The sequence below is a fragment of the Hippoglossus hippoglossus genome, chromosome 16 (assembly GCF_009819705.1).
Source record: "Hippoglossus hippoglossus isolate fHipHip1 chromosome 16, fHipHip1.pri, whole genome shotgun sequence".
NCBI lineage: Eukaryota > Metazoa > Chordata > Actinopteri > Pleuronectiformes > Pleuronectidae > Hippoglossus > Hippoglossus hippoglossus.
Window position 1 is genome coordinate 1,341,040 of NC_047166.1, and position 27,422 is coordinate 1,368,461.

General features: G+C 46.9%; 3 protein-coding genes across 5 annotated transcripts in view; 2 read left to right on the plus strand and 1 right to left on the minus strand.

Annotated features, from left to right (window-relative positions):
- On the plus strand, positions 1-3,043 carry isg20l2 (interferon stimulated exonuclease gene 20-like 2). Of its 2 annotated transcripts, none has more exons than XM_034610386.1 (4): positions 1-323; positions 656-1,415; positions 1,621-1,821; positions 2,138-3,043. In XM_034610386.1, the coding sequence occupies exons 2-4, from the start codon at positions 759-761 to the stop codon at positions 2,249-2,251; spliced, it is 972 nt and encodes a 323-aa protein (XP_034466277.1). In that variant the 5' UTR covers positions 1-323; positions 656-758; the 3' UTR covers positions 2,252-3,043. The 2 variants fall into 2 exon arrangements, with proteins under 2 accessions (XP_034466277.1, XP_034466275.1); XM_034610384.1 differs by having other exon boundaries at positions 3-220.
- A 4,033-nt stretch (positions 3,044-7,076) lies between these two features.
- bcan (brevican) lies at positions 7,077-23,945 on the plus strand. The gene is made up of 16 exons (XM_034610378.1): positions 7,077-7,229; positions 7,318-7,432; positions 12,727-12,809; positions 12,913-13,305; positions 13,577-13,751; positions 14,619-14,746; positions 15,139-15,432; positions 15,968-16,879; positions 17,175-17,942; positions 18,351-18,572; positions 20,188-20,292; positions 20,385-20,543; positions 22,025-22,107; positions 22,250-22,394; positions 22,485-22,667; positions 22,781-23,945. Exons 2-16 carry the CDS (start codon positions 7,416-7,418, stop codon positions 22,939-22,941), a joined length of 3,828 nt encoding a protein of 1,275 aa, XP_034466269.1. The 5' UTR covers positions 7,077-7,229; positions 7,318-7,415; the 3' UTR covers positions 22,942-23,945.
- The window catches only part of hapln2 (hyaluronan and proteoglycan link protein 2), a 5,007-nt gene continuing 1,492 nt past the window's right edge, over positions 23,908-27,422 (minus strand). The window contains exons 3-7 of one of the 2 annotated variants that reach the window (XM_034610383.1): positions 26,968-27,324; positions 26,330-26,446; positions 26,075-26,257; positions 24,924-25,250; positions 23,908-24,892 (exon numbers count right to left, since the gene is read on the minus strand). In XM_034610383.1, coding sequence (XP_034466274.1) covers positions 24,973-25,250; positions 26,075-26,257; positions 26,330-26,446; positions 26,968-27,324 — 935 coding nt within the window. In that variant the 3' untranslated portion in view covers positions 23,908-24,892; positions 24,924-24,972. Of the gene's footprint in view, positions 25,251-26,074; positions 26,258-26,329; positions 26,447-26,967; positions 27,325-27,422 lie in introns of both variants that reach the window. The other variant, XM_034610382.1, reaches the window with a different exon arrangement.

A 27,422-nucleotide genomic window follows, 5' to 3' on the forward strand; every position in this document is an offset into this window, starting at 1 on the left:
CCTGAATGCTGCGTTGCTTTTGACCCACGGTCTGGACTGTCCGCGAAGGCAGCATGTAACCCGGAAGTGGCGGGACAGAGTAGCGGAAGTGAGTGGACGGCGGCGGCGGCGGCAGGTCCGAGTCCGGATTTAACTTCACGCTGTCGGTGTCACACGTTTCGTCGGTGGCGGTTTGTCGGGAGTCAACGTGTCCGAGTTCATGACGCCGCCGAGTTTCACGGTAACGGAATCACAGCCAGCCGCTGAGAACCCGCCGGTTAGCACGAAGCGAGCTAATGCTAACGTCCCTCAGCTAGCGTACGAAACGAACGTACGTGACTATCGTACGTCATGGGAGTATTTTATCGTACAAATACAAAAAATACTTTACGTCATGGGTTTATTTGACTGTACAAATACAAAAATTATCTTATGTTGTGATATTTTATCGTACAAATACTAAAATATAATATTTGTATTTACTTGTGCTACAGATCGCAGGTATACACACGGTTTATTATCAATTTGTCCATGAATTGATTAATTGGCCGAAATAAAAAATTCTGCAACTCTGCAAATATCTGAAAAATAGTTGGACTTTTTTGAAACACGCAAAATACAAAATGCTAGAATCTCCAGAATCAGCTGCTTCACTGTGCCACTGTTTGTTTTGCAGGATGATTCCTTTAAACCGTTTCCAGCCGATGTGAACGAGTCCACGAAGGACCAAGACCCGCCGAGGAGCAAACCAGCAGATGATCGGTTTGCGTTGAAGTGCCATGTCGAACCCTACGATAAACGTGTGCCTGTCCGGTGACCCGGCACAGAAGAGAACAGGGAAGTGGAAAAACCGACGGTTTTATAAAGACGTGCAGCACTCGGGGCAACAGGGATACGTGGAAGGGAAACGGAGAGACGACCCCCCCGGCGGGCCCAGACATTACCAGACCCCGCTCCACAACGGCGTGGGCTCAGCGCCGCCGTCACCTGCCGCTTCCACACAAAGCACCAGTTTACCTCGGCCGGGCGGCACGTTGCACTGCAGCTCTTGGCCTCCAGCTTCCACCCACCGCCGGCCTGCCTCCACTCTGACCGCGAACAGCCGAGGAGGCCACGAGAAGCCAAAGGAGCCCGTGAGCTTAAAATCAGCAGCCGCCAACCCCGGCCCCTCGGGATCGAGCAGCCCGAAACCCGCTGCCACATCCACCGCCATCCCCACGAAGTTCCTCGCTATGGACTGTGAGATGGTGGGGACGGGACCTAAAGGGCACATCAGCCAGCTCGCACGCTGCAGTATAGTGTCCTATGACGGCGACGTCATTTACGACAAGTTCATCAACCCCTCCATGCCCGTTACTGACTACCGCACCCGATGGAGTGGAATCCGGCACAGGGATCTCATCAAGGCCACGCCGTACTCGGAGGCCCGGAAGGAGGTGAGAAAACGCGAGAGAGAGCGAGAGAGAGAGAGAGTCAGTAGTTGTCTTTTAAATCACCAGTCTTACTCTTTAACACATTTACTCTCAGGGTGAGTTTGCCGCCGTGTTGATTCTCATTCGTATCTTTGAGTTAAAACAAGTCTGTGAGTTGAACTGAGCTGTCGGAGCCTGACGGGTGAGTGAGCGTCTTCTCTGTTGGCAGATACTGAGGCTGCTGATGGGGAAGGTTGTGATCGGCCACGCCATCCACAACGACTTCAAGGTGCTCGGTTACTCCCACCCCGCTGCCTTGACCAGAGACACGTCGCGGATCCCACTGCTCAACTTGAGGGCGGGCTTCGCTGAGCACGAGTGTGCGTCACTGAAGAGACTCACCAAGGCCATTTTTAACCGCGACATCCAGGTACGGTGTTTGTCCTTAAACCAGGCCAACGCTTCCCTCTCTCTTCTGAGGTCCTGTTCAGTGTTAACATCTGTGCCGAGAGATCCGATCACTCTTCCACTACTTTCGACCTCTCTTAGCGGTTAGCATCAGCACTTTAACTGCTAGACTGTTCCGCTGTTGCAAAATGTACAGAGTGGCGTGAGCTAACTCAGGACCTCGATTGCTCAAATTGAAGTTGCCAGCTGCAATAAAGTTAGTATTATTGTCATTGTGGGAATCTGTGTTGATCTGTAGCAGTTAGTGTTGCTGACCTCATCCTCTCTTGTGTCCTCAGACTGGGAAGAAGGGTCACTCGTCTGTGGAGGATGCAAAAGCCACAATGGAGCTTTACAGAGTGGTGGAGGAGGAGTGGGAGAGGAGGTTCGCCTCCAAACCGCAGGGCAGATAACGCCAGGTCTGCGGAGACGCCGTGGAAGTTGAACTAGTAATGAACTTTGAGGTGCAGCAGGTATGTGAACTCACTGCAGCTTCGCAGGATCAACCCACTTTAGTGTCCCGTCAACAAGCGAATGAAGAAACCAGGAAGAGGGAAGCTGCTCGTTCAGAGCACTGGAGACGAAGAACACGAGCGACTGTCGAGTCGCACACTTTGCAGAGACCTTGAGTTTCAACAGAAAGATTCTTTCTCAGGTTTCTGTGTGTTAAGATGGTGCATCTGCCACTAGGGGGCAGTCATGTATCCATCCCAGCAACAAACATACATTATTGAAACAGCATCTGTGATGGCAAACACCAAAAAACCTGTTTTAATCAGAGCAGATGTTCAGCTTCTCCTGGACAAGGTCTTGCTCCTGATGGAAAAAAACATTTTCAAGTCTGACCTCAACTGCTGCTGATGGAGCTCCATCATGTGTCAATCATTAGTGCAGATTTCTATGGTTTTTAATTGTCTTTTAATTCAAATCAGAGACACAGAACTGGCACATTATTCTTTGAGGAACATGCAGTGATGTTCTTTTGGGCCGTAGCCAGGATTTAAGATACCGAGGTCACGGGGGAAGCTTCTGTTGCAGTAGTTTCTATTTGATCATTTCCACACACACATTTTAAAAAGTGACTAAATATCTTGTTTAGTTTTTTTATCTAAATGTTTAAAAAAAAAAAAAAAGCAAAGATTTGTGAAGCTTGCTCTATCAGACGAAGGTGTTGGTGATGCACAGTAGATAATTCTATAAGCTCAACAACACCACAGGTTCTGGTGCGAGCAGGAGGTTCAAAATCTAAATGAATGTAGTCGCTGATCATGGTCTTGGCAATGAATTGTACAGGTAACATCCCCCCCCCCCCCCCCCCCCCAAAGTATGTGGGGGGGGTGTGACCTCAGTGGTGCTACAGCCACTTGGCTCCTTTCACAGGCTGACGTATACAAACTCATCAGAGTGGCTGATTAAAAAGAAACAAAAAGATGGAGTCCTTGTTTACCTGAGTTCTTGAAACACAATCAGCTGATTATGGGAGAGTTTACATGGAGAGAAACCACTTTTCTATGCAACACCAGATGAGTTCAGGTGTTCAGCTCAATTGAACAAGTACAGTGATTGCTGTACACACACACACACACACACACACACACACACACGAGCGTCACCTGTGCTGCAACTTGGACTGTGAGTTTGACTTTAGAGGAAATCTGATCTAATGTTAGTCAAGTTATTACAACTGGAAGCTTTTAAATGTTTTAACTTTATCCAAAATCAACTAGTTCTGCTTTGTGTTATCATCTTGTCACGTCAGACTATTGTACTGAAAGGTGCTTCTCATTTTGTCAACCTCATTTATAGGGAGGAATTAATCCAGGGTTGTTGTATCGAGCTGTTTTTAGGCAGAGCTTCTGTGTCTGAGTCAGTGTCTCTGGACTTTTACTGGATCTTCTCCTGCAGCCTCCTAGAAACGTGTCTGTAACATGTCCTCGTGAGTCCATGTGAGGAAACAGCAGGACAATGTGTGGAAGCTTCCCAGTGAGCGAGTGGACGTGTTGATGAGGTTTCTAACACGTGACGGACGTGAAGCTGGAAGAACACAAATATCTCAGGATGAAGAAGAGGAGCCGTACACGTAGAAGACGAAGACGTCAACTTGGAAACACGAGGAGGTTCCAGATCTTCTGGTGATGAGGGCCGACGCCGGTGTGGATGAGCTGTAAACAACAACACTGATCTTTCCACAGCAGAGTTTATACGTTGCTTCACAGGACAAACAAACTATTTTCTGGACAATTTCCAGAGCTCATGTCTGAAAGCAGCTTCGGAGCACGGTCACCTGGAGTTCAACTTCGGTGAACTTGGTCTCACGATATTCGCTTTGCGATTGTGTATGTGTGACCGTGCCCTCCGTCTGTGTTCAGTTGTTCATTCTGTGTATCCCCTTGCTTAAACGTTTCTCTTCTTTCTTTTTTGTTTTAAAAGTTAACTGTTGATGTTCATCTTACCCGAATTAAAAAATACTTTTTGATCCCTCAAAACGTCTGTGCTAATTTCTCCAGAAACAACCAGTGCATCAGAACAGGTCCCTCAAACACTAAGACTTCAAGATTTTACTAAAAACCTTTGTGTTGTCACGACTTTAAACAGCTGAACATGTTCTCTACCTGTACATCAACTCTTCCTTTTGATATTTGCCATAATTATTCTCAACACTAGAGCAATGTCTGTTGTTTGATTGGCCGATGGTAATGCTGGAGGCGGGGTTTTTGACTGATAATGCAGCCAAACACCAGGGGAGCCTCACTGTCGTCCATCTTTGTTTACAGTCAATGGCTACAACTGGTAGAACTTAGGGGACGTGCTAGTTTGAGGTTGGAGCGGATCTGTGGACACTTGGTCCGTGTTAGGAGTTCAGCCGTTTCCTAGGAGGGAACAAGTGAGGGATGCCCTGAAGTGAAGACAAGTCCTGTGTCTGTTCTTTGTCTGTTGACCAAACACGCAGCTGAAAACCCCAGTATCACCAGTGAGGATGCCAAAGCATCCGACGGCCCCAGTGTAGCTGGCAGAGGCGACAGGGAAATCTTCCCAAACTGGAAATTCTTGAGGTGTTTTTAGGTCGTCGCCCAAAGAGAGGAAGAACGTTTGTGGCTTCTAGTGTCTGTTCACACCTCCACAGACTTAACTGATGCATAGTCACATTCACCTCCTCTGGAGGTTGGTTATTGCAAAGCAACATGTGATTTGATCAATTCCCTTGTCTAGATTATCCCAAACTGTTAATCCCTCCTTAATCTCCTTGTGCACGGCCACAATTTGATTTTCTTCCCCGTCATTAGCTCCATAAGTGAAAGCTTGAGTTTAAAACCCAAAAGAGGCTTTGGATTTCATCTGTGTTGTGCTTAATAAGCTATAAACAAGATTTTCCAATTCATATCTGAAGTTAAAAAGACAGAGAATGGGAAACATCTCTTAGCTCATGGATCCTTTTTCTAATTCAGACTTTTCTCAATAGTAATTCTTTATTTTTTATTTGAATATTATTCTCAACATTTGAAATGAAAGGAGATTAAGTGCTCACCTGCTGTATTAATAAGGCCTTGACAAACTTGAAAGTGATTTTTATTACCCCCTGGGTCAAGTCATTGGCAGCGACACTGAATATTTCTCTTTCCACTACACATATAAGTCATAGCCCGGCATTAGCCACATGTGCATAATTCGTTTTTTATTACCCACTGCTAAGCCATCAGGAATTTGTCCATTTTGCAGATTACTCTTAAAGCTGACACGTGCAGGACATGCACCAGCACAGTGTGGATCGGCAGCAGGATCAGCATGTTGGTGTACGGGCTCTTATTCTGTCGTACGTGGAAGCTGCCCCGGAAGAAAGAGACACACTTGTAAAATGAGAAACTGGCAGTGTTGAATGAGCTATTTTTAAAATTCCAATTCATCACAGACTCGACGACAGACTCTGATAAACCCCCCGTTCTCTCACCTGCTCATCAACAGACACAGTACAGACCAGTACTTTTTACAACTTGCTATTTCATTCTTATTGAGACAAAACGTTAAATGTTGAAACCTGCAGTTTCTTATGGGGTCAATCGTAACACGGGACTTTTTCCATTCAAATATAGAATAAATATTGTTATTGTTTCATATGTAGTCGTCTTCCAGTGGTTCGGATCTTCAGCAGACAGATTAGGTTGGTCCAAATAATCTTAAAGTGATTGTGAGAAAATGAAAATAAATGTATTTTTATACTGATTTGATTCTGAAATAAAGTAATAAATAAATAATGCTCCCCCTCAGTGTGTCCTTCATCATCATGAGGAGGAGGAGAGGAGCTGGTCTGCGTCCTTCATTATCATCATGAGGAGGTGCTGCTCTGCGTCCTTCATCATCATCAGGAGGAGGATGAGGAGGTGCTGGTCTGCGTCCTTCATCATCATCATTAGGAGGATGAGGAGGTGCTGGTCTGCGTCCTTAATCATCATCAGGAAGAGGAGGAGAAGATGCTGGTCTGCGTCCTTAATCATTATCATCATCAGGAGGAGGATGAGGAGGTGCTGGTCTGCGTCCTTCATCATCAGGAGGAGGAGGAGAAGGTGCTGGTCTGCGTCCAACATCATCATCAGGAGGATGAGGGGGTGCTGGTCTGCGTCCTTCATCATCAGGAGGAGGAGAAAAAGATGCTGGTCTGCGTCCATCATCATCAACAGGAGGAGGATGAGGAGGTGCTGGTCTGTGTCCATCATCATCATCATCATGAGGAGGTGCTGGTCTGCGTCCTTCATCATCATCATCATCAGGAGGATGAGGAGGTGCTGGTCTGGGTCCTTCATCATCATCATGAGGAGGATGAAGAGGTGCAGGTCTGCGTCTATCATCATCATCATCATGAGGAGGTGCTGGTCTGTGTCCTTCATCATCATCAGGAGGATGAGGAGGTGCTGGTCTGTGTCCTTCATCATCATCATCATCATGAGGAGGATGAAGAGGTGCAGGTCTGCGTCCTTCATCGTCATCAACAGGAGGATGAGGAGGTGCTGGTCTGTGTCCATCATCATCATCATCATCAGGAGGATGAGGAGGTGCTGGTCTGGGTCCTTCATCATCATCATCATGAGGAGGATGAAGAGGTGCAGGTCTGCGTCTATCATCATCATCATCAGGAGGAGGATGAGGAGGTGCTGGTCTGCGTCCTTCATCATCATCATCATCATCATCATCGTCAGGAGGATGAGGAGGTGCAGGTCTGCGTCCTTATTCATCATCATCATCAGGAGAGGGAGGAGGAAGAGGATCTCTTCACCTCCTCTCGTCCTGGTCGCGGGTCTCTGCTTCTCTCGGATCAGTGTGTTTTCACCACAGCGGCAGAGAGCGGCTCCTTGAGGACAAGACCCGGACCCAGACCCGAACCCCGACCAGGACCCCGACACCGGACCCGGACCCGGACCAGGACCCCGACACAGGAACCGGACCAGGACCCCGACACCGGACCCGGACCCGGACCCCGACACAGGAACCGGACCCCGACACAGGACCCGGACCCGGACCAGGACTCGGACCCGGACCTGACCGGACTCCGGAGCGACAACTTGAGGGAACGGAGAGTTGAGCCTGATGAAGATGAAGATGAAGTAAGTCACACGAGCTCCATGTTCTCAGAGGAAATATCGCTGTGACGTCTCTGCTGAGAAACTGACCATCAACCTTTTCTTCCACTTTATTACTTTTAAACTCTGGTTCCAGCTTCAACTGTCACAGAACAGAGAATTAGATCCAGAAGAACATGAAGATATTATATAAAGTGTGTAATGAGTGAAACTGAAGAAATAAAGAGAGTAAATGCAGAACCAGTGACAGAAATAACAACAGAAAAATAAAACAAGTAAGTTTCATGAGACAGTAACTGATAGTGAAGGGAAGTGGAGTGTAATGTTGGACATGAATAGTAATGTTAGAATTTATATTTGAAAGTAATGAATAAGCGATTCATCAGCAGCTCAGAATCTGTTCTCTGAGTGGAGACGACCGTTAAAACAACATTTTCCACTTTTGTAAATTCAGGCTTTTATCTTTAAGAGCTGAGCCCTACTGGTCAAATATGAGGATTTCTCCTCAGAAATAATAATACTGATAATGAAGGGACACATCTCTGAATATTCCACGAGTCACCTGCAGGGCTACAGTCTCCAGGCCACATGTTTGAACCTCTGCCCGTGTTTTGTAAGTTTAAAAGTTTTCTCAGCTGTAGCAGATAACGGCAAATAAGAAACGGCTGCTAAAGAACTTTAAAGCAACACTATAGTGTAACTGTTACTGAGCAACAGCGCCCCCTGCAGACGTATGTGGTGATTTATTCTGTTGGGCTTTGTGTATTAATGTGTTGACTCTGACTGTGTCCTCCCTCTGGATATTACCCATGATCCTCTGCTTCCTGAACCTGAAGAGCTGCTGCTGTAACAAATCCACCAAACTCTGTTCATAATTCTTCATGTTTTGAAAGTTTCCTCCTCCCTCAGGAGATCGTATCACACGGAGACATCCAGGCTGAGGAGTGGGAGTCGGAGCCTCCTCCATTCTCCTCTCCTTTGCTTCCAGCCCTCCCCGGCTGCTCCTCGCTTCCTGTCGGATTGTGTCTATTGGGGGGGAGGCAGGAGGAAGGGGAAAGGGTTGGTGGTGGTTGTGGGGGGGGAGGCGGTTGCCCCTGGAGATGGGCAGACCAAGCCGTCCGAGGTGGCGCGATGTGGGTCTGGGCTGGTGTGATGGAGGAGGGGCTAAAGCAGGGCTGATGCTGGGGCTTGTTGTCGTGAGTGGGTGCGTCAGGTTTATCCAGTGACGCAGGTGGATTCGGACGATATAAAGCTAAACGGTATAATTGTATGTATGTATTTCACATGAGGGACTTGTGTGTCCCCCGATTAGCTCGTCAGCCGATGTGGCCCCGGCCCCCCGGCCCCCCGGCCCCGGGCCCCGGCCCCCCCCCCGGCCCCCCGGCCCCCCGGCCCCGGGCCCCGGCCCCCCGGCCCCCCGGCACTATGGAGACAATTCATGAGTTTGGAGCATTTTGCTGTGTTAAGAACTAAAACTGTTGTTTATTGGTAAATTATTGTCGTTGGTTCAGGTTTTATCAATCATGTGATGTTTGTTATGTAAATGTGTGTTTTTAAGTTCAGTTTACTTTAGACCGTTAACAGTAAATATATCAAATTTAAACTTCAAATTCGCCCTCGCAGTAAATAAACCATTCCTGTTGTTGACAGACCTTCTGGCACCAGAACCATTTTAAAAGTGTCAAGTTAGCACCAGAAAACAATCCCAGCGCCACCGGACCGTTCATGAGACGATGGAAAGAGTTCGATGCTCCGACCCGAGAGAGAGAGAGAGAGAGAGAGAGAGAGAGGGAGAGACAGAGAGAGAGGGAGAGACAGAGAGAGAGAGAGACAGAGAGAGAGAGAGACAGAGAGACAGAGAGAGAGAGAGAGAACCGATTCGTCTGATTCAGGAACGAGGACTCGTTGAGCCGCATGTGAGAATCACCGAGCCACTGGGTGAAGTGACAAACGGGCCAAACTCTCACAAAGCTGGTGCAGTCCTTTAAGAATGTAGTTCACCCCCCACCCCCACCCCCCCACCCTCCAGCCTCAAATGACCCTTCCTGGCAAACGGAGTCAAACAACCTCTCCATTGGCCCCTCAAGGTGAAGTCATCGACTATTCAGCCACTTGTGATGCCTCTCTTTGCACTTGTGATGTTGCCTGGGATTCATCCTCTCTCTCTCTCTCTCTCTCTCTCTCTCTGTCTCTCCCCCCCCCCTTTCTCTCTCTCCCTCTCTATCTTTTTTATGACCATTTCCTTGATGTGTGACGGGATGTTGACACGTTGACATTCACCTTCTCTCTCAGACCAACGTTTCTGTCTCTTGCGTGGGCAGCGACCAGCAGCCGGAGACATTCTGTTTGTGGGTTTGTCCTCTTCAACGTGATATCTCAAGTTTGCCTTCAGGGAACTGAAACTGCTCTGGTTGGCAGACGCCTAAATCAGCAGGATGTTTATTCTAGCCTGCTTTATAATCGTACATTCTTCAGTCCTGGCTCCGCACATCTGATTTATTGTCTTCAGTTGAGGAAACATTAAGACGTTCAGTTGATTGTCAGGAGTATTGAGCCTCAGCTCTTGCTTCACTGACTTTGTATCAGACGCTCTGGGTGGATTATTCAAAAGTGACATTGTGATGTCATATAATGTGTGTGTTTGTGTGTCTGTACTTCCATCGACATTTCTACACAATTCAAGTGCATCTCCACCTCTGCTCCACAGGCAGTTTAACAAAAGAAGAAGCTTCCTCCAGGTGAACTGCACTTCGATGCGTGGCAAAATAACTGACTAGCGCCCCCTAAAGGGCAGCCCCGACACCACGATTGGCCGACAACCATATCAAACTGTGTCAAACGGGTCTCAAGACATTGTTAATGAAGGCATAAGATTACTGTGACTTTTCGTCAAACGCCATAATAGTGGCGTGGCGTCAAAGTTCATCAACTCGCTGTGACACACAAAATTGCTGTAACTTCAGTGTTCGAGGTTCAACCTCCCTCAAACTACATTTGTGTATCAACAGACCCCCCCCCCCCTGAAAATATTCATATGGTTTTAAGGAATTATTAAGTTATTTTGCCAATGGGCGTGGCAAAATAACTGACTAGCGCCCCCTAAAGGGCAGCCCCGACACCACGATTGGCCGACATGTACAAAAATCGATGGGGACATGTGTCTTTTCATAACAAACAAATAAGTCTCTTGGATAGATATGCTAGACCAAACAGGAAGCCCACCATTTTGGCTTTAGTGGTTTTTTGTATATATATGTTTTTTTTCATTTTTTTTTTTTTTTTAGGAACAGTACAACAACAGTGCGGAGCGTTATGGAACAACGCAACAGGAAGTCGCCTATTTTTGACGTTACACGTTTACACGTTTTGACGTTACACGTTCGTTCGTTAAATGACGTCATCTCAACAACATGGAGATTTGTTGTTTTTGACCTGAACAGATCGGTCTGTGCGTAGTGATACTGACAGCGCTGCACGTGATGGCGTGGAATGTAGTGCGTGACTAGTGGCCGTGGTTCGGAGCCGTTTCTCCCGGTCCCCCCCCCCCCCCCCCCCCCCGAGGCATAATCAGTACAACAACAGTACAACACTACCATCTGGTGGACAAATGCGGAAACTGTAGAAACAGTCTGTCTCTAACAATTACTATAATAACAATGATTTATAACAATAATATCTAGATTCTTACAACATATTTAATTTAGATTGAAGTTAATGTTGGCTCTTCTTCTTCTTATTATTCTGACCCAGATGATTTGGCTTTTTGAGCCTTCAACATGCTCAAAAGTGGTGACAATTTAATCTATATTGACTCATCGTCACAGCGCCACCTACTGGCGACAGGAAGTGACATGTTTTATACTTTGATGCACTGCTCCTGGCTGCTTAACAATAAACAGCTCAAATGAGCTGAGACACGTCATTGGACCATGGTCAGAATTGTGACATTTCCTCAAACCGTGTAAACATTGCGTTGCAGCGAAGGTTCATCCTTCGCCAAAGGAGACGATGTTGTCATAACTCCAGTGTGCATCGTCCTATCACTACCAAACTTCTGTCTCATGATTATAGTCCAAGGCTGAACAGCTCTATGTGTCAATATTTCCTCAGTGTCATAGCGCCACCTACTGATTCACCATGAAACAGGAAGTACTTTGTAAATCCACTCTGCATTATCCAACCGGCCCCGAACTACTGACCTGTGATCACAATCCTGACCTGAACAGCTCCATATATTAATATCAGTGCAGGGTCATAGCGCCACCTATTGATCAGTGTGAAAATTGATTTGTTGTAACATTGTCCAATTGACACAAAATTGCTCACGCTACATCAGAGCCCCAAAACGCATGCAACGCAGAGACATGCGCTTGGTCATTGATCGCTCTCTCCACTAACCGCAACAGGCTTCAAAATGCATGAGCTCGGGCACGTTAGTGCTACAACGTAGCCCTAGTTATTACTGTTATGTATTTAACCATAAAGAGAAGACATTATCATTCTGATCTATTGACCCTGAATTTTCTGGTTGAGGACTAAAGGAGAAGTGTCTGTGATAAATCTAGTGCAGTTGGAAGTTGGGCTTCAGTCCGACCACAGGGAGTTTGTAGGGATCAGAATTCAGATCACACTCTGCAGCTCCTGGAGTCTGAATCACAGCAGTGACAAAGCTCCAAGGACACAGGAGTCGCTCAGTCTGTCCGAGTCCATCTGTCTGTCTGCACACACACACACACACACACACACACACACACACACACACACACACACACACACACACACACACACACACACACACACACACACACACACACACACACACAGTCACCTATTTAACATAGACTTGTTAATTTCCTGCAGACTCGGCTAAACCTTAACCTCCGTTTCCCTGTTTCCCAGCAGAGATGCTGCTGATACGGACTCACTGGCTTTTACTTTTTAGTGGCAGTTGAAATGTCCGTCAGGTCCGTCCGGTTCTCACGTATCTCGAGGTCCGTTCATCTTATTGGCTTCACACTTGGCTTGTGTAGGAGAGTTTTCACTTGTCAATGTTATAGTTTCATAGTTTATAGTGAGGGAGTCATAGTTTCTGTCTGATGTTGATCTGCTGCTCGTTGAGTTGCTGACTTATCAGTTGAGCCTTTCACAGACACATCAGGATTTATTTTTGCATTTGAAACATTTTCCAACTTGGCACAACGTTGACTTGGATTTACGAATGACCGGGTTCGATTTCAAAGGTCAAAGGTGACGGCGGTGATGTGAGAGTACACTTTAAACAATTCAAGGACCCAGTTCCTCTTGTCTTTCCCCCACAGGCTGGATGTGCTTCTCCCTGTGCTGCTGTGTGCCGTCTGTGTCCTCATCCTGCCGGCGTCCTCCACCCCCCACCATGACTCAGGTATGCATGTGCACCCTCACCTCCACGTCACGACAACAGTTTATGTGTGTGAGTGCATATTTCTTGAAAAGCAGCTGTTACCTTAAAGCTTGCCTCTCTTCAGATGATTCAAAGCTTCTCCACGTGACCATCCCCACCAACCCATCCGTGTTGGCCGTGCTGGGCGGCTCTCTGACGCTACCCTGCCTGGTGTCCCTGGCCCACCCTCCGCCGTCCCCCTCCACCAACGGCCGCCACGCTGTGCTCTCTCTCCCCCGGGTTAAATGGAGTGTGCTGACCCACGGCCGTGAGACGGAGATCCTGGTGGCCCGTGGGGACCGGGTGAGAGTCACCGAGGCTTACAAAGACCGAGCCTCGCTGCTCAACTATGCCTTCTCCCCCGCCGACCTCACCCTGCGGCTGGAGAGCCTGAGGCAGAATGACACGGGCTTCTACCGCTGCGAGGTGCAACAGGGCCTGGAGGACGCTGACGACGTGGCTCATGTCAAGGTCAAAGGTGAGAACCAGACAGAAATGTTTTTTCACCAAATCAAACAACAAGACACAGTGGATAAATAATCTATAAGTGTTATATAGTTCTTACGTGAATATGGGTTCTAAACATCCAATTTGATTGATTAAGTCATGATTGACATGTTGTAAAATAAATACATACACTTCATATCCAGAGCACTTGACCATGCAGAGGATTCTACGTGTAGGTCTCTGTGTAGTGGACGGTTCTGCTCTGCAACACCTCACTCAGGACCTTGATGTGGGTTTTTCAGGGGTAGTGTTCCATTATCGCGATGCCTCCAGCCGTTACGCCTTCACCTTCCAGCTGGCCAAAGAGGCCTGTGGGGAGATTGGCGCTGAGATCGCCACGCCCGAGCAGCTCCTGGCCGCCTACCACAGCGGATACGAGCAGTGTGACGCAGGCTGGCTGTCGGACGGCTCAGTGAGGTGAGGACCCGAGAGAGACTGGTTCAGAAACAAGTGATATCTAGAAAATCCTGCATTTCGGGTTCCATATGTTTTGAAATGCACAGATGTTCTTTGTATGTTTAACAATAGACCATCTTATTAATGTAGGAAAGTTCTTAGACTGACATATAGCTGTCCATGTGTCTGAGGGAGCATCACCAGGAGGAGTCCCGGTGTAGTGGCCCCCTCCCCAGCTCCTCCCGGGGATCCTGGGTGTTCCCACGTCAGATGTAACCCCCCCCCCCCCCCCCCCCCCCCCACGTGGTGTCCTCTTATAGTTCATTCACACCAAACGTCAGCCAGCATTAGTTGGGCGTGCCCGATAGACCTCCAGAGGAAGTTATTATGTTCTCCTCGTCTCTCCGGCTGAGCCCTGACACCCGAGGGAGAAAACTCATTTCAGCCTTGGTCTTTGGGTCCCTACCACACCTCAGAGAGAGCTTCTCATTCTGGGCTGATGCCAAAGCAAAACTGAATTGCAAGTAGTAACTCATTGACTGAGCAAAATGGACACAAGGAAAAAGAGGAAGGACAAAGAGGAAGGACGGAGCTGAAAAGCCTCGAGAGAAAGAAAATCCCTTCAGGATGATGTTGCACACGTATGAAGATGAATGACTCTCAGCAGCGTTACCCAGGGTGAGGGTACTTCTCAGCTTGGTTGGAGCCGGGAGGACCAGTCCATCCCTTTGGGGGTCGGTCACTTAGGAGAGCTGATGGTGGACACATCAAGTAGCTGAGAGACACTCATTCCACATTTCAGTCCCTCAGACCAGTGACGAGCCGGTTTGGGTGCTGCTGTCACAGGGGAACCGGTACTTGGCGTTTCACTGTCATCTCCTCCTGCAGATATCCCATTCAGATGCCCAGAGAGGGCTGCTTCGGGGACATGGATGGACTTCCAGGAGTGAGGAGCTATGGACTGGTCGAGCCGGATGAGCTGTATGACACCTACTGCTATGTGGAGAATATTGAGGGTAAGAAAACTCAAATTCATTTTACAACCTGTGAATTATGATTTGTAGCTTTGTTCACCTCCTACCAGTCATGGGATTTTCAGATAATATATCAGTTCATATGAATGAGTTGTGACACCACTCAGATACACAATGTGCCAAAAGTTTTAAATGTGGGTAAACCTGCTAAAAAGGACTTTGTTCCCATGGTCGACGTCACGAACGCACCATCAGGCGCTCTCTCACCTCCGTTCACCTGTGAGTCTCGTTTCCATCACCGCCGATCAGAGCTGGTAAAACCCGTTTCCCCCTGGGAGTGAATGCAGATTGAATCCATTCCCATTGCAGACAAAAGCCAGGAACCCATGAATCTGAAGTTCATTAAAACCTACCACCTGTATCCTCATGTACAGGTGAGGTGATCCATGGCTCCGCCCCCCTGCGTTTCACCTTCCGGGAGGCCAAGGCCTACTGCCTGAGTCAGGGGGCGGAGCTCGCCGCTACAGCTCAGCTATATGCAGCCTGGAATGATGGACTGAACCACTGCAGTCCGGGGTGGCTGGCAGACAGCAGCGTGCGCTACCCCATCGTCACCCCTAGAGAGCGCTGTGGAGGAGGTGAACCTGGGGTCAGAACCGTCTATCGCTACAGCAACCAGACAGGCTTCCCCGAGGCTGACACACGGCACGATGTCTACTGCTTCAGAAGTAAGAGAGCGAGCTGTCGCCTCCTTCCCTCAAATCTTCTGTTCTATGAACCAGTGGTTCCCAGTCTGGAGATGTTCAATTCGTCTTTATCACCCACACGATGTTCAGTGAATATCTGGACCTTCGTGAACTTTTCATACTCATGAGGAGGTCGTTTTTTCATCTGAGGGTCTGAACCAAGCTTCATGTGTTTGGTCCATAGTTTCATTTGATCTGTTAGTTTTGGTTTTCTCTAAAGAATTTAGTCTGACATGCGTACGTCCTGTCGTCATCACCTACGTGGGCGGAGTCTACCTATACTTGACTCTGATTTATCAAATGAATACGTACTTGAAATGTTGCACAGACATTGTTGCTGTTAATCGTTTTCAGTTGGTAAACTGTACCACAGCTTCTGTCGTGTACGATACTCGATTGATTTCGATTGATCAACTGTATTTGTGCTTGTTACTTGCTGAACCAAGTTTAGCAGTATTAGGAATAGGTCCAGTCAAATCTTGGACATTATAAGTAACGTTTGTGCTCTTTCTTCCAGGGGACACGGGCTCTTATACCGAATCTACTCAGGATTTCCTGGCTACTGAGCCAGAAGACATTGATTTCTTAGCTAACCACGCTCAGGAGCCAGTGACTCTTGATGTGACAGCCGAGGTGAACGAGGAGCTGCAACGTGCCCACACGGTCAGGCCGGTAAAACAGGTCCCTGTGGAGGCTCCGTCTCAAACCATGTGTTACGACAAGGAGCCACTGCTCAGAGTAGACCTTCATCAGTCTGTCACTCCCCAGCCTGAGCATCAGCAGCACGCTTCCACTGAAGATACCTGGGAGCTCGTCGAGAAGGCCGGCTACCCAGAGTCCTATCACCCAGCACCTGACCAGCACCCACAGACTGATCATGAAGACTCTCATTCTTCTTCAAGTGCTGTCGGCATAGTAACCACTGATGAAGACTCCACTTTACCCACAGCTGATGGGACGGTGTCAGTGAGCAGAGAGCCTTCAGAGACTCGTACTTCAGAGAATAACCAAGAGAATCAAACCCTGGAAACACAAAGTGTTACTGCAACATCTGGAGCTGTCGCAAAGGAGCTGCTCAGCAATTCAACAGTTGTGCACCAGGAGAGGGAGCGTCCCATTTCCCAGGAGGACCACACTCCATATGTCCACTTGGAACATATCTCTGCAACGGAGCTGGTCCACTCGAGCACCTCTTACGTAGTTTCTGGGCCGCCAGAAGAGACGAGCCCCGGTAACGATGAGGAGGAATCAGCGGTGACGACTTCACTCCACGCTGAGGAAACAGAAGTTCACTCCACTGCACCACCTGTGACGCAGCGTGGAGACGAGAGTCTTCCTCTGGAGGAGGAGACACGAGACCCAGTGACCCAGAGTTCCATTGGCATGGACACCTCCACTCTTTCTGAACTGGGGCCTACGACTGATTCAGGTAAGTTACACAGAACTTTCATCGTGTTCTGGTTACAGTGTCTGGGATATTTTCCAGGTCCTGTTGCTAGTGATGCTGTGGGTGTCAACTTCACAAAAACACGTTAATGTCTAAATTAACAGTCATGAGCGTTTTAGGATGAATTGCTTGCACTCAGATCTCCTGCTCTCCAGCTTCAGCTCTGCTCCTCACGCTGCTTCTGTGCATCAAACGTCTGAATTCACAGTTTTCCATTTTCAAACGAAAATGCTTCAGAAAAGACTAAATCGATTCCGATGGTCTGTTTTCCTGACAGGTTCTTATCCTCCTGAAGAGCACTCAGCTGTAACGATGGAGTCGTCCATCCCCGTCGACCGCGCTGACGAGGAATCCTCTTCAGAGGAGGCAGATCCGGTTGAGCAGAGTGGACACGTCCATCCGACTGAACTCCCAACAGAGGAAGTCATCCCAGTCACAGACGACTCCACTGATGCTCCTGCTCCAAACAACGATCCCATCACTCTGTTCACGTCCGGAACCCTCTCTCCCCCGGCGGTGGAATCCAGCTCCCCAGAGGTTATCACCTTCATACCTGAGAGCAACGCTTCCTCTGGGGCCGAACCTCTGGAGGACATCCAGGAACAGATTGAACTGCAGGATGTACAAGAAAGCCAGGAAGTGTTTCTCAGCACATTGCAAAGCATCACAGACAGTGACCCGGTGGGGGGGGGAGGAGACGAGACGGAGGGGTCAGGTGAATCATCGGGAGACAACCCGGAGATGAAACCAGAACGTCTGGTGACAAACCCGACCGTCACAACAGACCACGCCTCTGAGGGAACTGAGGGCGAGGCCGGAACTGAGGCGCCTGCTCGTCCAGATGTAAAAGTCACACGGATCCCTCATCTAACCCTGACGCCCGGCTGGGAGCCAGAGGCCTCCTCTTCCTCCTCCTCCTCCTCCTCCTCCTCCTCCTCCTCCTCCTCCTCCTCCTCCACACCGCAGGAGTCTCGCTCCGACAGAGAATACAGCGCTGAGGACAGCGATGAGGTCACAGCAGAGGTCAACACCAGCAGCGTCACCGGTGAGTTTACATGATTAAACAGGTTCTAGTGACCTAACCTCAGCTCAAACCTCCTTATGAAACCACATTTAAATTCACTACATCTAGATTTTTAATCACACACATAAATATCACTCTCAAAATTTGTTTTTATCAACATCCATGAATTATTCTCTGAGAAATCAATGAAACTTAAAAATCAAACAAAGAAAGTCGTATCTCACAATGTGAAAGAAAGTAAAAAAGAATCCTGGACCTGATCCGGATCCAGATCACTGAGTCCTTCCTTCAGTTCATACCTGCCCCCCCCCCCCATGTTAAGGGAATATGGGCTTTACAAATATAAATTGATTGACTCAATAACGTGACGTACTTTTGTCTGAAATGTTCAGTTGTGTTTTTGGAAATAACTGAACATTGTATATTCAGCAGAAGGTGGATTGGAGGCAGGTGAGGGAGAGACCAGCACAGCAGAGTCCTCCGTTGAAATATTCACATGGCGTCCAGGTGAGGACGAGGACAACTCGACTCTCAGCACCGACGCTCATGATGTGACCGCCGCCGCCACCACGAACCCAGAGGTTCACCGCGAGGAGGAGCGGGAAGCCGTGGCTGCCGGAGCTCCTGCTGTGAGAGCAGCAGCCGTTTCAGGTGCCTGAGCTCCACGAGCTGGATGCAGACAGCAGCTCTGAAAAGGCCCAGTCAGGAGAGGGATTTACCGCGTGCTGACTCAGCACAACAGAGAGATTAGCTTCTCACTCTGAATAAATACTCAGAGAACAATTCAACTTGAGCTCACAGCTGGAATCTCCTCTGTGTTTCATAAGAAGCGTTTCAATATCCACACATTAACAAAAATACAACCATTTATATTCATGTCCGAACACAAAAGGTCTTAGTTTGGTGAAATATTCACTTTGTCAGGATGATGCAAAAGTAACATTTTCATTTGATAACATTTTGTCTAAATCATGCAAAATACAGAAGATTGAAGATTATTGCTGTGAAATGAACAACAGGCAACGACAGTAACAGTTCAATGTAAAAAGAATTTAAAGTTTTATAAAGATCAGAAAAACAAGCATGTATGTATGTATAGATCTGCAAAACACTATTATCAATATAAATGATTGAGGTGAATTACACTAAAAGACTCATACAGCTGTAATTTTAGTTTTAGTTTTTACATATAAAAGCAAAAACTAAAGTGGGAAAGAAATAGAATTTAGCTGACTCATGTCATTTGACTTTTATATTGTTTGACGTGTGAACATGAAATCAATCCTATTTTTTACAAGCTCTTTAAAAAAAAACACAGTCACTGTGAAAGTATTAAACATAAAATAATATTTTTATAACCAGATTTCACTCGTCACATACAAAGAAACTGTAGCGCAGCCTCCAGCCTCACTCCTGATGTGACAGCGCCATCTGCTGGTGTTTCTTTTGAGTTCAAGGCTTTTCATTTCCAAATTGTTTTAGATTTTTTTGAGGAACATTGATTGTTTTGGGGCAAGACTCATGTTATTAAATACATATTATACCATATCCTGAAAGTGAAAAACATGAAACTCTGTGTTTGAAATATGATTAAAAAAGGTTTTAAATGAGTGAAACTACGTTTTGAGGCCTCGCACAATGTTTTGATTGGCTGAGGAAAAAGAAATCCAATGCCTGCAAACATTATTTAGTGTTGGATTTCCTTCCTTCGTCTTTTTACAGTGTTTTCACAGTTTCAGATTCCTCTCCTCTCTCCTCTATCAGTTTGTTGTGGAACCTTTAAATGTTCATCTGAGAACTGGTGCACGTACGTTTGGGAAAAAGTTCTGAAACACTGACACTTTAGTTTTTCAAATGACGAATCTCTATTCTGAAACTGTGAGGACTTAGACACTCTTTCAGAGTTGAGTTTACAACACACACTGTTCAGAAATGTGCACACACACACCAGTGAGCTGAAACTGATGGTCTGAAAATCAAGTTGGGATCCTGGAGGCAGGGAGCAAAGAAAATAATGTGTTATAAGAAAGATGTAAATGCCCAACTCGGTTCCTGGTTTATTTACTTTTATAAGTAATGTAAAATATGTGCGGTTTCAATGTGAGACGTTGATGGTTCCTGACAGATTAAATAATGATGTGTTATTGGCTGTATCCAGATGTTTCCTCCTATCATTTTAAGACAATCGATTGAATATGTTTATATAATATTTAATTAAAGCATGTGTTAAAATCCTGTTAGTAAACCTCCTCCTGTTCTCCTGCAGACTCCTGCCTGGAGAACCCTTGTTTAAATGGAGGCACTTGTGTCGACGGTGAATCGAGGAGGTGTCTTTGTCTGCCCGCTTACGGAGGAGAACTGTGCCAGACAGGTATCAACGAGCTGATCCACCGACAGAGGAGACGCACAGTCGTTTGAAAAAGACCTTGGTACTGACTCCTCTTGTCCTCCTCTGTGTCTCAGACCTGGAGGTGTGTGAGCCGGGCTGGGAGAAGTTCCAGGGCTTCTGTTACCAGCACTTTGTCAAGAGGCAGAGCTGGGAGGCGGCGGAGCAGCACTGTCGGATGTGCGGCGGACACCTGATTTCCCTCATGACCCCCGAGGAGCAAAACTACGTAAACGGTAAAGTGTGAAACCCCAAAAAAGGAAAAACGCAGCAAAATCGAAATCATCCAGATTCTGTAAATTACAGAGTTTGACTCCAAACGCACAAGATGGCCGCCTTTGTACCTGAGATATTTGGGCTTCGTTTCTGGATAGCGGGAGGAAGTGGAGACGCGGCGTCCATCTTTGTTTACAGGCGATGCTCTGGACAGGTCGCGGGTGATCCAGTGTCGTGACGAGAGGGAAGACGACAGCCGAGGATTAATTTTAGTGCCGTTTTCATAAATTAACTGTAGAGCTTTAGAATAATATAAAACATTATCAAACAATCAACCACTTTTACCTTTTTGACAAAGTTTCCCAACTTCCTCTGACAGTGAAGATTTGTAGTTGGGCGCCGACCTTTAAACAATAATTTCAGTCAATCAATCGAATCAGATCCTGGATCAGTCATGACGCAGACTGACATGATTCATATTAACTGGGTTTCACGCTTCATTACGCTTCACGACTCTCACTTCCTTCTTGCAGCAGATCACAAATCTGTGATCAGGGAATAAATGTAGAAATGAGTTCCCGGGTTGGAACGTCCAGGAGAACGACACCTCGAGACTCTGAAAAACTAAAAATATAAACTAATTTAACAATCAGCTGATGTGAACTTCTTGTAAACTGCACAAACACATCCCTTTTTATCCAGTTCAGACGTTTTTATGATTTACGTGCAGGTTTTAAATGATGGATCTGCCTGTCACACTTGATCCTTTTTCTTTGCTCTTCACTATCCTGCAGATTTAGTGGTTTAAACTCTCTAAACACATAAATACAGCTCATTTATTCACAGCGTCCATGTTTTGTCCGACTTCAAAGTGGAAGAACACGAACGTCTCAGGGGTAACGGGACGTCCCGCCCCTCTGATCCAGACCAGCCCAAGTGAGGAGATTGTTTTTACGACGACGCCGCTCGAATGGCTCCAGACAAGACACAACAGCGACTCTTCATGTCTTCAATCATCCCCTGACTTTTCAAGAACCCGTCACGGTTGGTGTTTCGTCTGGCTACGAGGCGACAGGATTCTTATCTGACATTCCTCTGGTGGCGCTGGAGTTTCCCTGTGCGGGCGGTTGCCATGGATCGTTCCGACTGAGACTCAAACTGCAAACAACAGCTTCGTTCGTACTGAGTTCAAGTTCAAGTTGTTTCTGTCCATCAACTCGTTCCAGTACGTCTCAATGCAACCGGCTGTGAAGGCCTGAGATCAGTCGGCCCACTCACTTAAGATAAGACAAACAAAAGAAACTGAAACAACAGAACATTGAGTTTACATAACAATAATCACAGTTTGGATTCAGTATGAACTGTTTGGACTCCTCACACAGTACATATATATACATGTACATATATATATATATATATATATATATATACATCACTGTACATAGCTTTGCTACAGAGACCCCTGTTTTATTTTCTTGTTTTTCTTCTGATGTTTATTTAGACAAATACAGAGAATACCAGTGGATCGGACTGAACGACAGAACCATAGAGGGAGACTTCCGCTGGTCGGACAGTTTCCCCCTGGTGAGTGTCTCTGTTTGAAGTTTGTCTCGACTGTCGACGGTGAATGAAGACGGACGATGTATCCAGTTACTGATCGTAGTGGATCACTGCTCAGTAAGAACAGACTCCATGTGACGTTGTTTTAATCGTCTCTCTGTGACAGCTCTATGAGAACTGGTACAGAGGCCAGCCCGACAGCTACTTCCTGTCCGGAGAGGACTGTGCGGTGATGGTGTGGCACGATGGCGGCCAGTGGAGCGACGTGCCGTGCAACTACCACCTGTCCTACACCTGCAAGAAGGGAGTCTGTGAGTTCACCTGATGGAGCTGCACCTTCTCTGGAGCAGGTCTTGTGTTTGATCACATGATCATGTCTCCATCTTGTCTCCACCCAACAGCCTCTTGTGGCGAGCCCCCGCAGGTTCCCTACGCGAAGGTGTTTGGGAAGAAGCATCTGCGTTTCGAGACCAACACCAAGGTGCGGTACTACTGTGACGAGGGTTTGGTTCAGAAGCTGAATCCGGTGATCACGTGCCTGCCCAGTGGCCAGTGGGAGGAGCCTCTGATCACCTGCACGCCACGTAAGTGTTTGAATTGACAACGTTCAGACGGATGTCACGGTCACAATGCTCTGCACACAGGCAGCAGCCATCGCTCCACAAAAAACATGATTGTGAACTTGTCGTCCCTCCAGCCCGCTCAGTGGAAGAAGACGTGGTCACATCCCTGCCTCACCAGCACGAGGAGGTCGTGGGCGTCATGGAGGTCGTGGAGGTCGTGGAGGTCGTGGAGGTCGTGGGTACAGCCACGGAGAAAGCAGCGCCGCCATTCTGGGACATGAAGTGGAATGTGTAAAACCATCCTTTTTCTTTCGTCTGTTAAATACGACATCTTCTCCTCGTCCTGTTTTCTTTCCAGCCCAGTTTCTGCATCAAGTTAAACTAATCTTTCATTTTAAAGAAACCTCAACGAGAGATTTTAAGAATAATGTAGTTAAACGAGAGTAAAGTTGTAAATTAACAAGTAAAAAGTATTTTATATGACAAGAATAAAGTGTGGTAGTGGTAATTACATTTTCTAGTTGTTTGTCTACTTGTAAAAGAAGTGCTGTAATATATAGGTTGTACAAAGCAGATGAGAATAAATCTATAATGAACACAAACTATTTACATGTACAAGTAATATAGTAGAAATGAATCCAATGAAAGTAGAGAATTAAATGTAATTTTATAATCTCGTGGAAAGTTTTGCTCTTGTTACATGTTGGATTTAACTGTATAAAAGTTGTCGTATTTCTAATATAAGACATGATGTCATGACTCTAACGATGTCTGATCAATTTAACTCTGCCTCTGTGCTGGCGACACCTAGTGGCCGGAGTCGTTATGTTTTCAGGTTGTCCGTCCGTCCCATTGTTGTGATCAAGATATTTCAAGATATTTCAAGATATCTCTAGAACGACTCGAGGGAATTTCTTCATATTTGGTACAAACGTTCACTTGAAGGATCAAAGGTCAAAGTTAAACTGGGAGAAATATGATCTTTTCTGCAGAATCACAAAACAGATTTTTGTTCCCAGTCAAAACAAAGATGGCTGCCAGCTTGTGAAAGTATCTTGTCTATCTGTCTAGTGATTGGACAGAGTCTCTTTATTTCATCGTGTCAGAAGAGCAGGACGTGTTTTAAACTGTTCTCCTGGTTATTTCAACCACCTCAGGTTGTTGCTCTATCAGACAAACCAGTGGTGACCTTGTTGCACAAACACAACCTGACTGTAACTTGTAAAAACTACACAAATATTTGTATTAGCAAATCAGTGTGATATGTTGACTTTATTGAATAAATGAAATGACATGTGATTAGTTGACAGTTTGACGTCAGAGGAAGCAGCTTCGGGTCACGAAGAGACAAACAAGCAGAGAACAAGCAGGTTTATATTTATCACAGGTTAAGAAAAGGATGATTCATTTCAATTATTCACAGAAGCTGGTGTTTTCCAGAGTAAACCACAGTGAGCGTTACGTCTCTTCACCGACCTACAGTGATTATTGCCTCTGATGGAATCACACGTGGTTGTTTACCTGGGTTTGACTCAGAGCAAGTGTCCACCATGACGTCACCCCTTGTTTGAAATGAATCACAGAAAAGAAGGATGAACAGAATGACTTCATTTTATGGTTAATGACATTTCTTAAATGTAAAAAATTTAAATATAACCATATACGTCTGACTTCAGTTATTGTCTGTTGCGTCAGACCTGAGATTTCTTGCTTTGGTGTTCGTGTGTCATTCAAAGACATTTATGAGTTATTAGTCGAGGAGAAGTGATGTGGCCTGATATCACGTGAGAAGAAAACAACCTGTTGTGATAACGTGACATGACGCAGGAAAACTGGAGAATTAAGGCTCATTCATGCTCAACGTTAGATACATATACGGAACGGATATCGTTTTATTTATATATATATATATATATAGTTCTGTCCGTACTCTGCGTTCTTTTCATCCTTATTGGTGGAACAATTGTCTCAGACGCAAAGACGAAATGTAGCAGTACCACTGGAGATCGTGGGGGGCAGTGTAGACAGAGGTTCAAGTAAGACATGACGTCCTCTAGAGAAACATGATCACAATGTCCTCCACCGACGCCTTGTTGTTGTCTGTGCTGCCCTCTAGTGGATGATTGGATAAACAACTATGCCAACCTAACGGACGCGGATGTGGGAAGTGACAGTTACATTGTTTGAAAGGGACGTATCTCTTTTTGTAGGTAAAGGAAGCATGAACGAGCCTTTATTCAAACCGTTTGCTGCTGCTGTTCCTGGAAATAACAGCGTGAAATCAATTTGCGCTCGTTGACAGTGAGACTTTAGATTTTATTCGAGGCTACCGATAGCAATAGGCTCCGTAAAGATGCGTCGTCTTGTCCGGGAATCCAAAGAAGCGCACCCCAGCCTCGGGGGTGCCTCCGCAGCGCTCGCGGGGTTTGCTGATGGGGAAGCGTACGCTCCCGTCTCTCAGCCATCCGCCGTCGCACTGATCATAGTGTTGGAAGTGCCAGGTGGAGTAAAGATGGCCGACCAACGCCAACTCAGCCCCCTGATGTTGACACGCATGTCCTGCCTGCTCGAAGGAGAAGGACCCTGATGCGTAGAAGACAGAGCCTGTGGGACAAGGAAAGACCAACATCTCAATCCAGCTGCTTGGTATCGTCTGAACACCGTCTCATGTTCAGGATGTGGCATCGGTCAAAGAACCCATTCAACTGTAGCACTTGGACTGATATGTACGAGCAGCTTGATTGAAGTTAACTTCTTCTCTGACCCATATCACATCCGTGAAGTTGTTTTTGTTTAATCTTGCTTAGAAACAAACAAACAAACCAACAAACCAACAAACCAACGAGGGGTGAAAACATAACCTCCAACTCTTGTCTCACAGTTTTCTGCCTCCTGTGGACGGAGCCAAGTGTTTTCCCACTGATGACTTTGTTTTCAAATGTCTCACCAGCAGAATTTATTGTCCTCCGTCCACCTACTCTCATCCCACTGTCGCACATCTGCTGCTAAAGGTCAGCCTGATGCTGCGCACACACACTGTGTCATCACAGGAACACCAGTTTGCAGAAATTGTGAGTTTCAGATTTTGGTCCGATCGTAGGCAACATGAATTTCGAGGTTGTGGTGAACAACAGACTGCACTTGAGGATTGTGGGTATTGTAGTGCTTCTCCTTGACAGGTTTTTCTTAAGACACAGTTGATATCATATCAGCCTTGAGGATTCTACAGGAGAACACAATATCGTTTCACAGTCTCGTAGTTTGGGGCGGTTCAAATATTCTGGCTGATAATCAAAACCTCTGTTCAGAAAATAAAAGAGATTTTTACCTCTGGAACCAAATTGTTGAATTAAAAACTGAAGATCATACAACTTTAGGGCATAAATGTAAGGAAACGTCGAGAGATGAGAAAAGACTCATCAACTCACCGGACGTCTGAGAGGTGAAGCAGAAGGCATCAAACCGATCGTGATCTTTGTCCTTTGGTCCGTAGCTGCGAATCCCGGAGAGCAGCTCTCCTCCGCAGACAGGGCGAGGGTTGATAATGGGGTATCGAACGGTTCCATCGTGGAGCCAACCTGCCTTACACCAGTCCAGGCCGTCCGTCCAGGCTGCAGGAGGAGACATGCTGACTTATGGGAGATGCAGACAAAGTACAATATGAGTGGTGGCTGGTGCAGTACCTCTGTAGAGCTGGTTGTATGTGGCGAGCGAGCCGTCCTGCTCAGCACAAGCCTCCATGGCTTCATAGAAAGTGAATCTGTAGCGTCCGTTCTCGCTCTGATATGGGAACACCACACCTAGACATGGGAGCCATCTTGTCAGTAGTGTCTTTCATCAAAGACGGGAAATCCCAAACACAAACCCTCCGCCCTGATGAGATCCTCGCCCCGGTGTAGGCGTGGGAACGATAGACTGTATTTAAAGATGGACACGAATGCTCATTTGGAGCCAGCGTCTGTGCGGTAGCGGTCGGGGGATCGAGCCACGGCGCCGAGGTCCCGTCGATACGCATGCTCAACCAATCGCGAGGCAGTCTCAGCTGTCAAGCGTGACTTTTCACCCCATTTTTATATCATCAACTAATATGTGAACAAACGTCAGTGTGATAAGAATGATCTAAAGTGACAGAAACATCTTTGAGCCACCAGGGGGCGATCGAGACACTTTGGCTTCACTTTGGGAAGCGGCCACGTCGTCCATCTTTACATAGATTCTATGGTGGGAACATTTCAAACGTATTTTACACCATTTGACAAATTCAACACATTAAACTCCCTCCAGACGCTCCTTGAATCCCTGCTCTCATTGCTCCAGTTACCTTCAATCGCCAACGTTACGACAACACTCTCGTCCTCGATGCCGTTGACGAGCTCACAGCGATACCTTCCACCGTCGTCCAGCTCAAGACGGCTAAGCTGCAGCGAGGCGTCCATGGTGTGAGCCTTTCGAAGAGAGGCCCGCGGTCCAAGACGGCCGTATGGCTTCACGGCGTGGGCATTCGATATCATGATGATATTCTCTGGCCCCACGTGTCCCGGCTCAAGCTTTGTCCATTTCACTCTGTAACGGCTGGGTTTGATTCTCAGAATGCACGGCAAGGTGACGCTACCCCCCCTCCGGCCCCTGACCTCAGCGTACACGGGCGGGTCAATCAGGTACTTCAGCTCCTTGGGTGCTGGAGACAAACAGCGACCAGCAGGTGTCAGCGTTTGTGCCGCGGAGGTTCATCGTCAGATAACGCATTTTATTATTCAGACGTCATGTTTTCTGAAC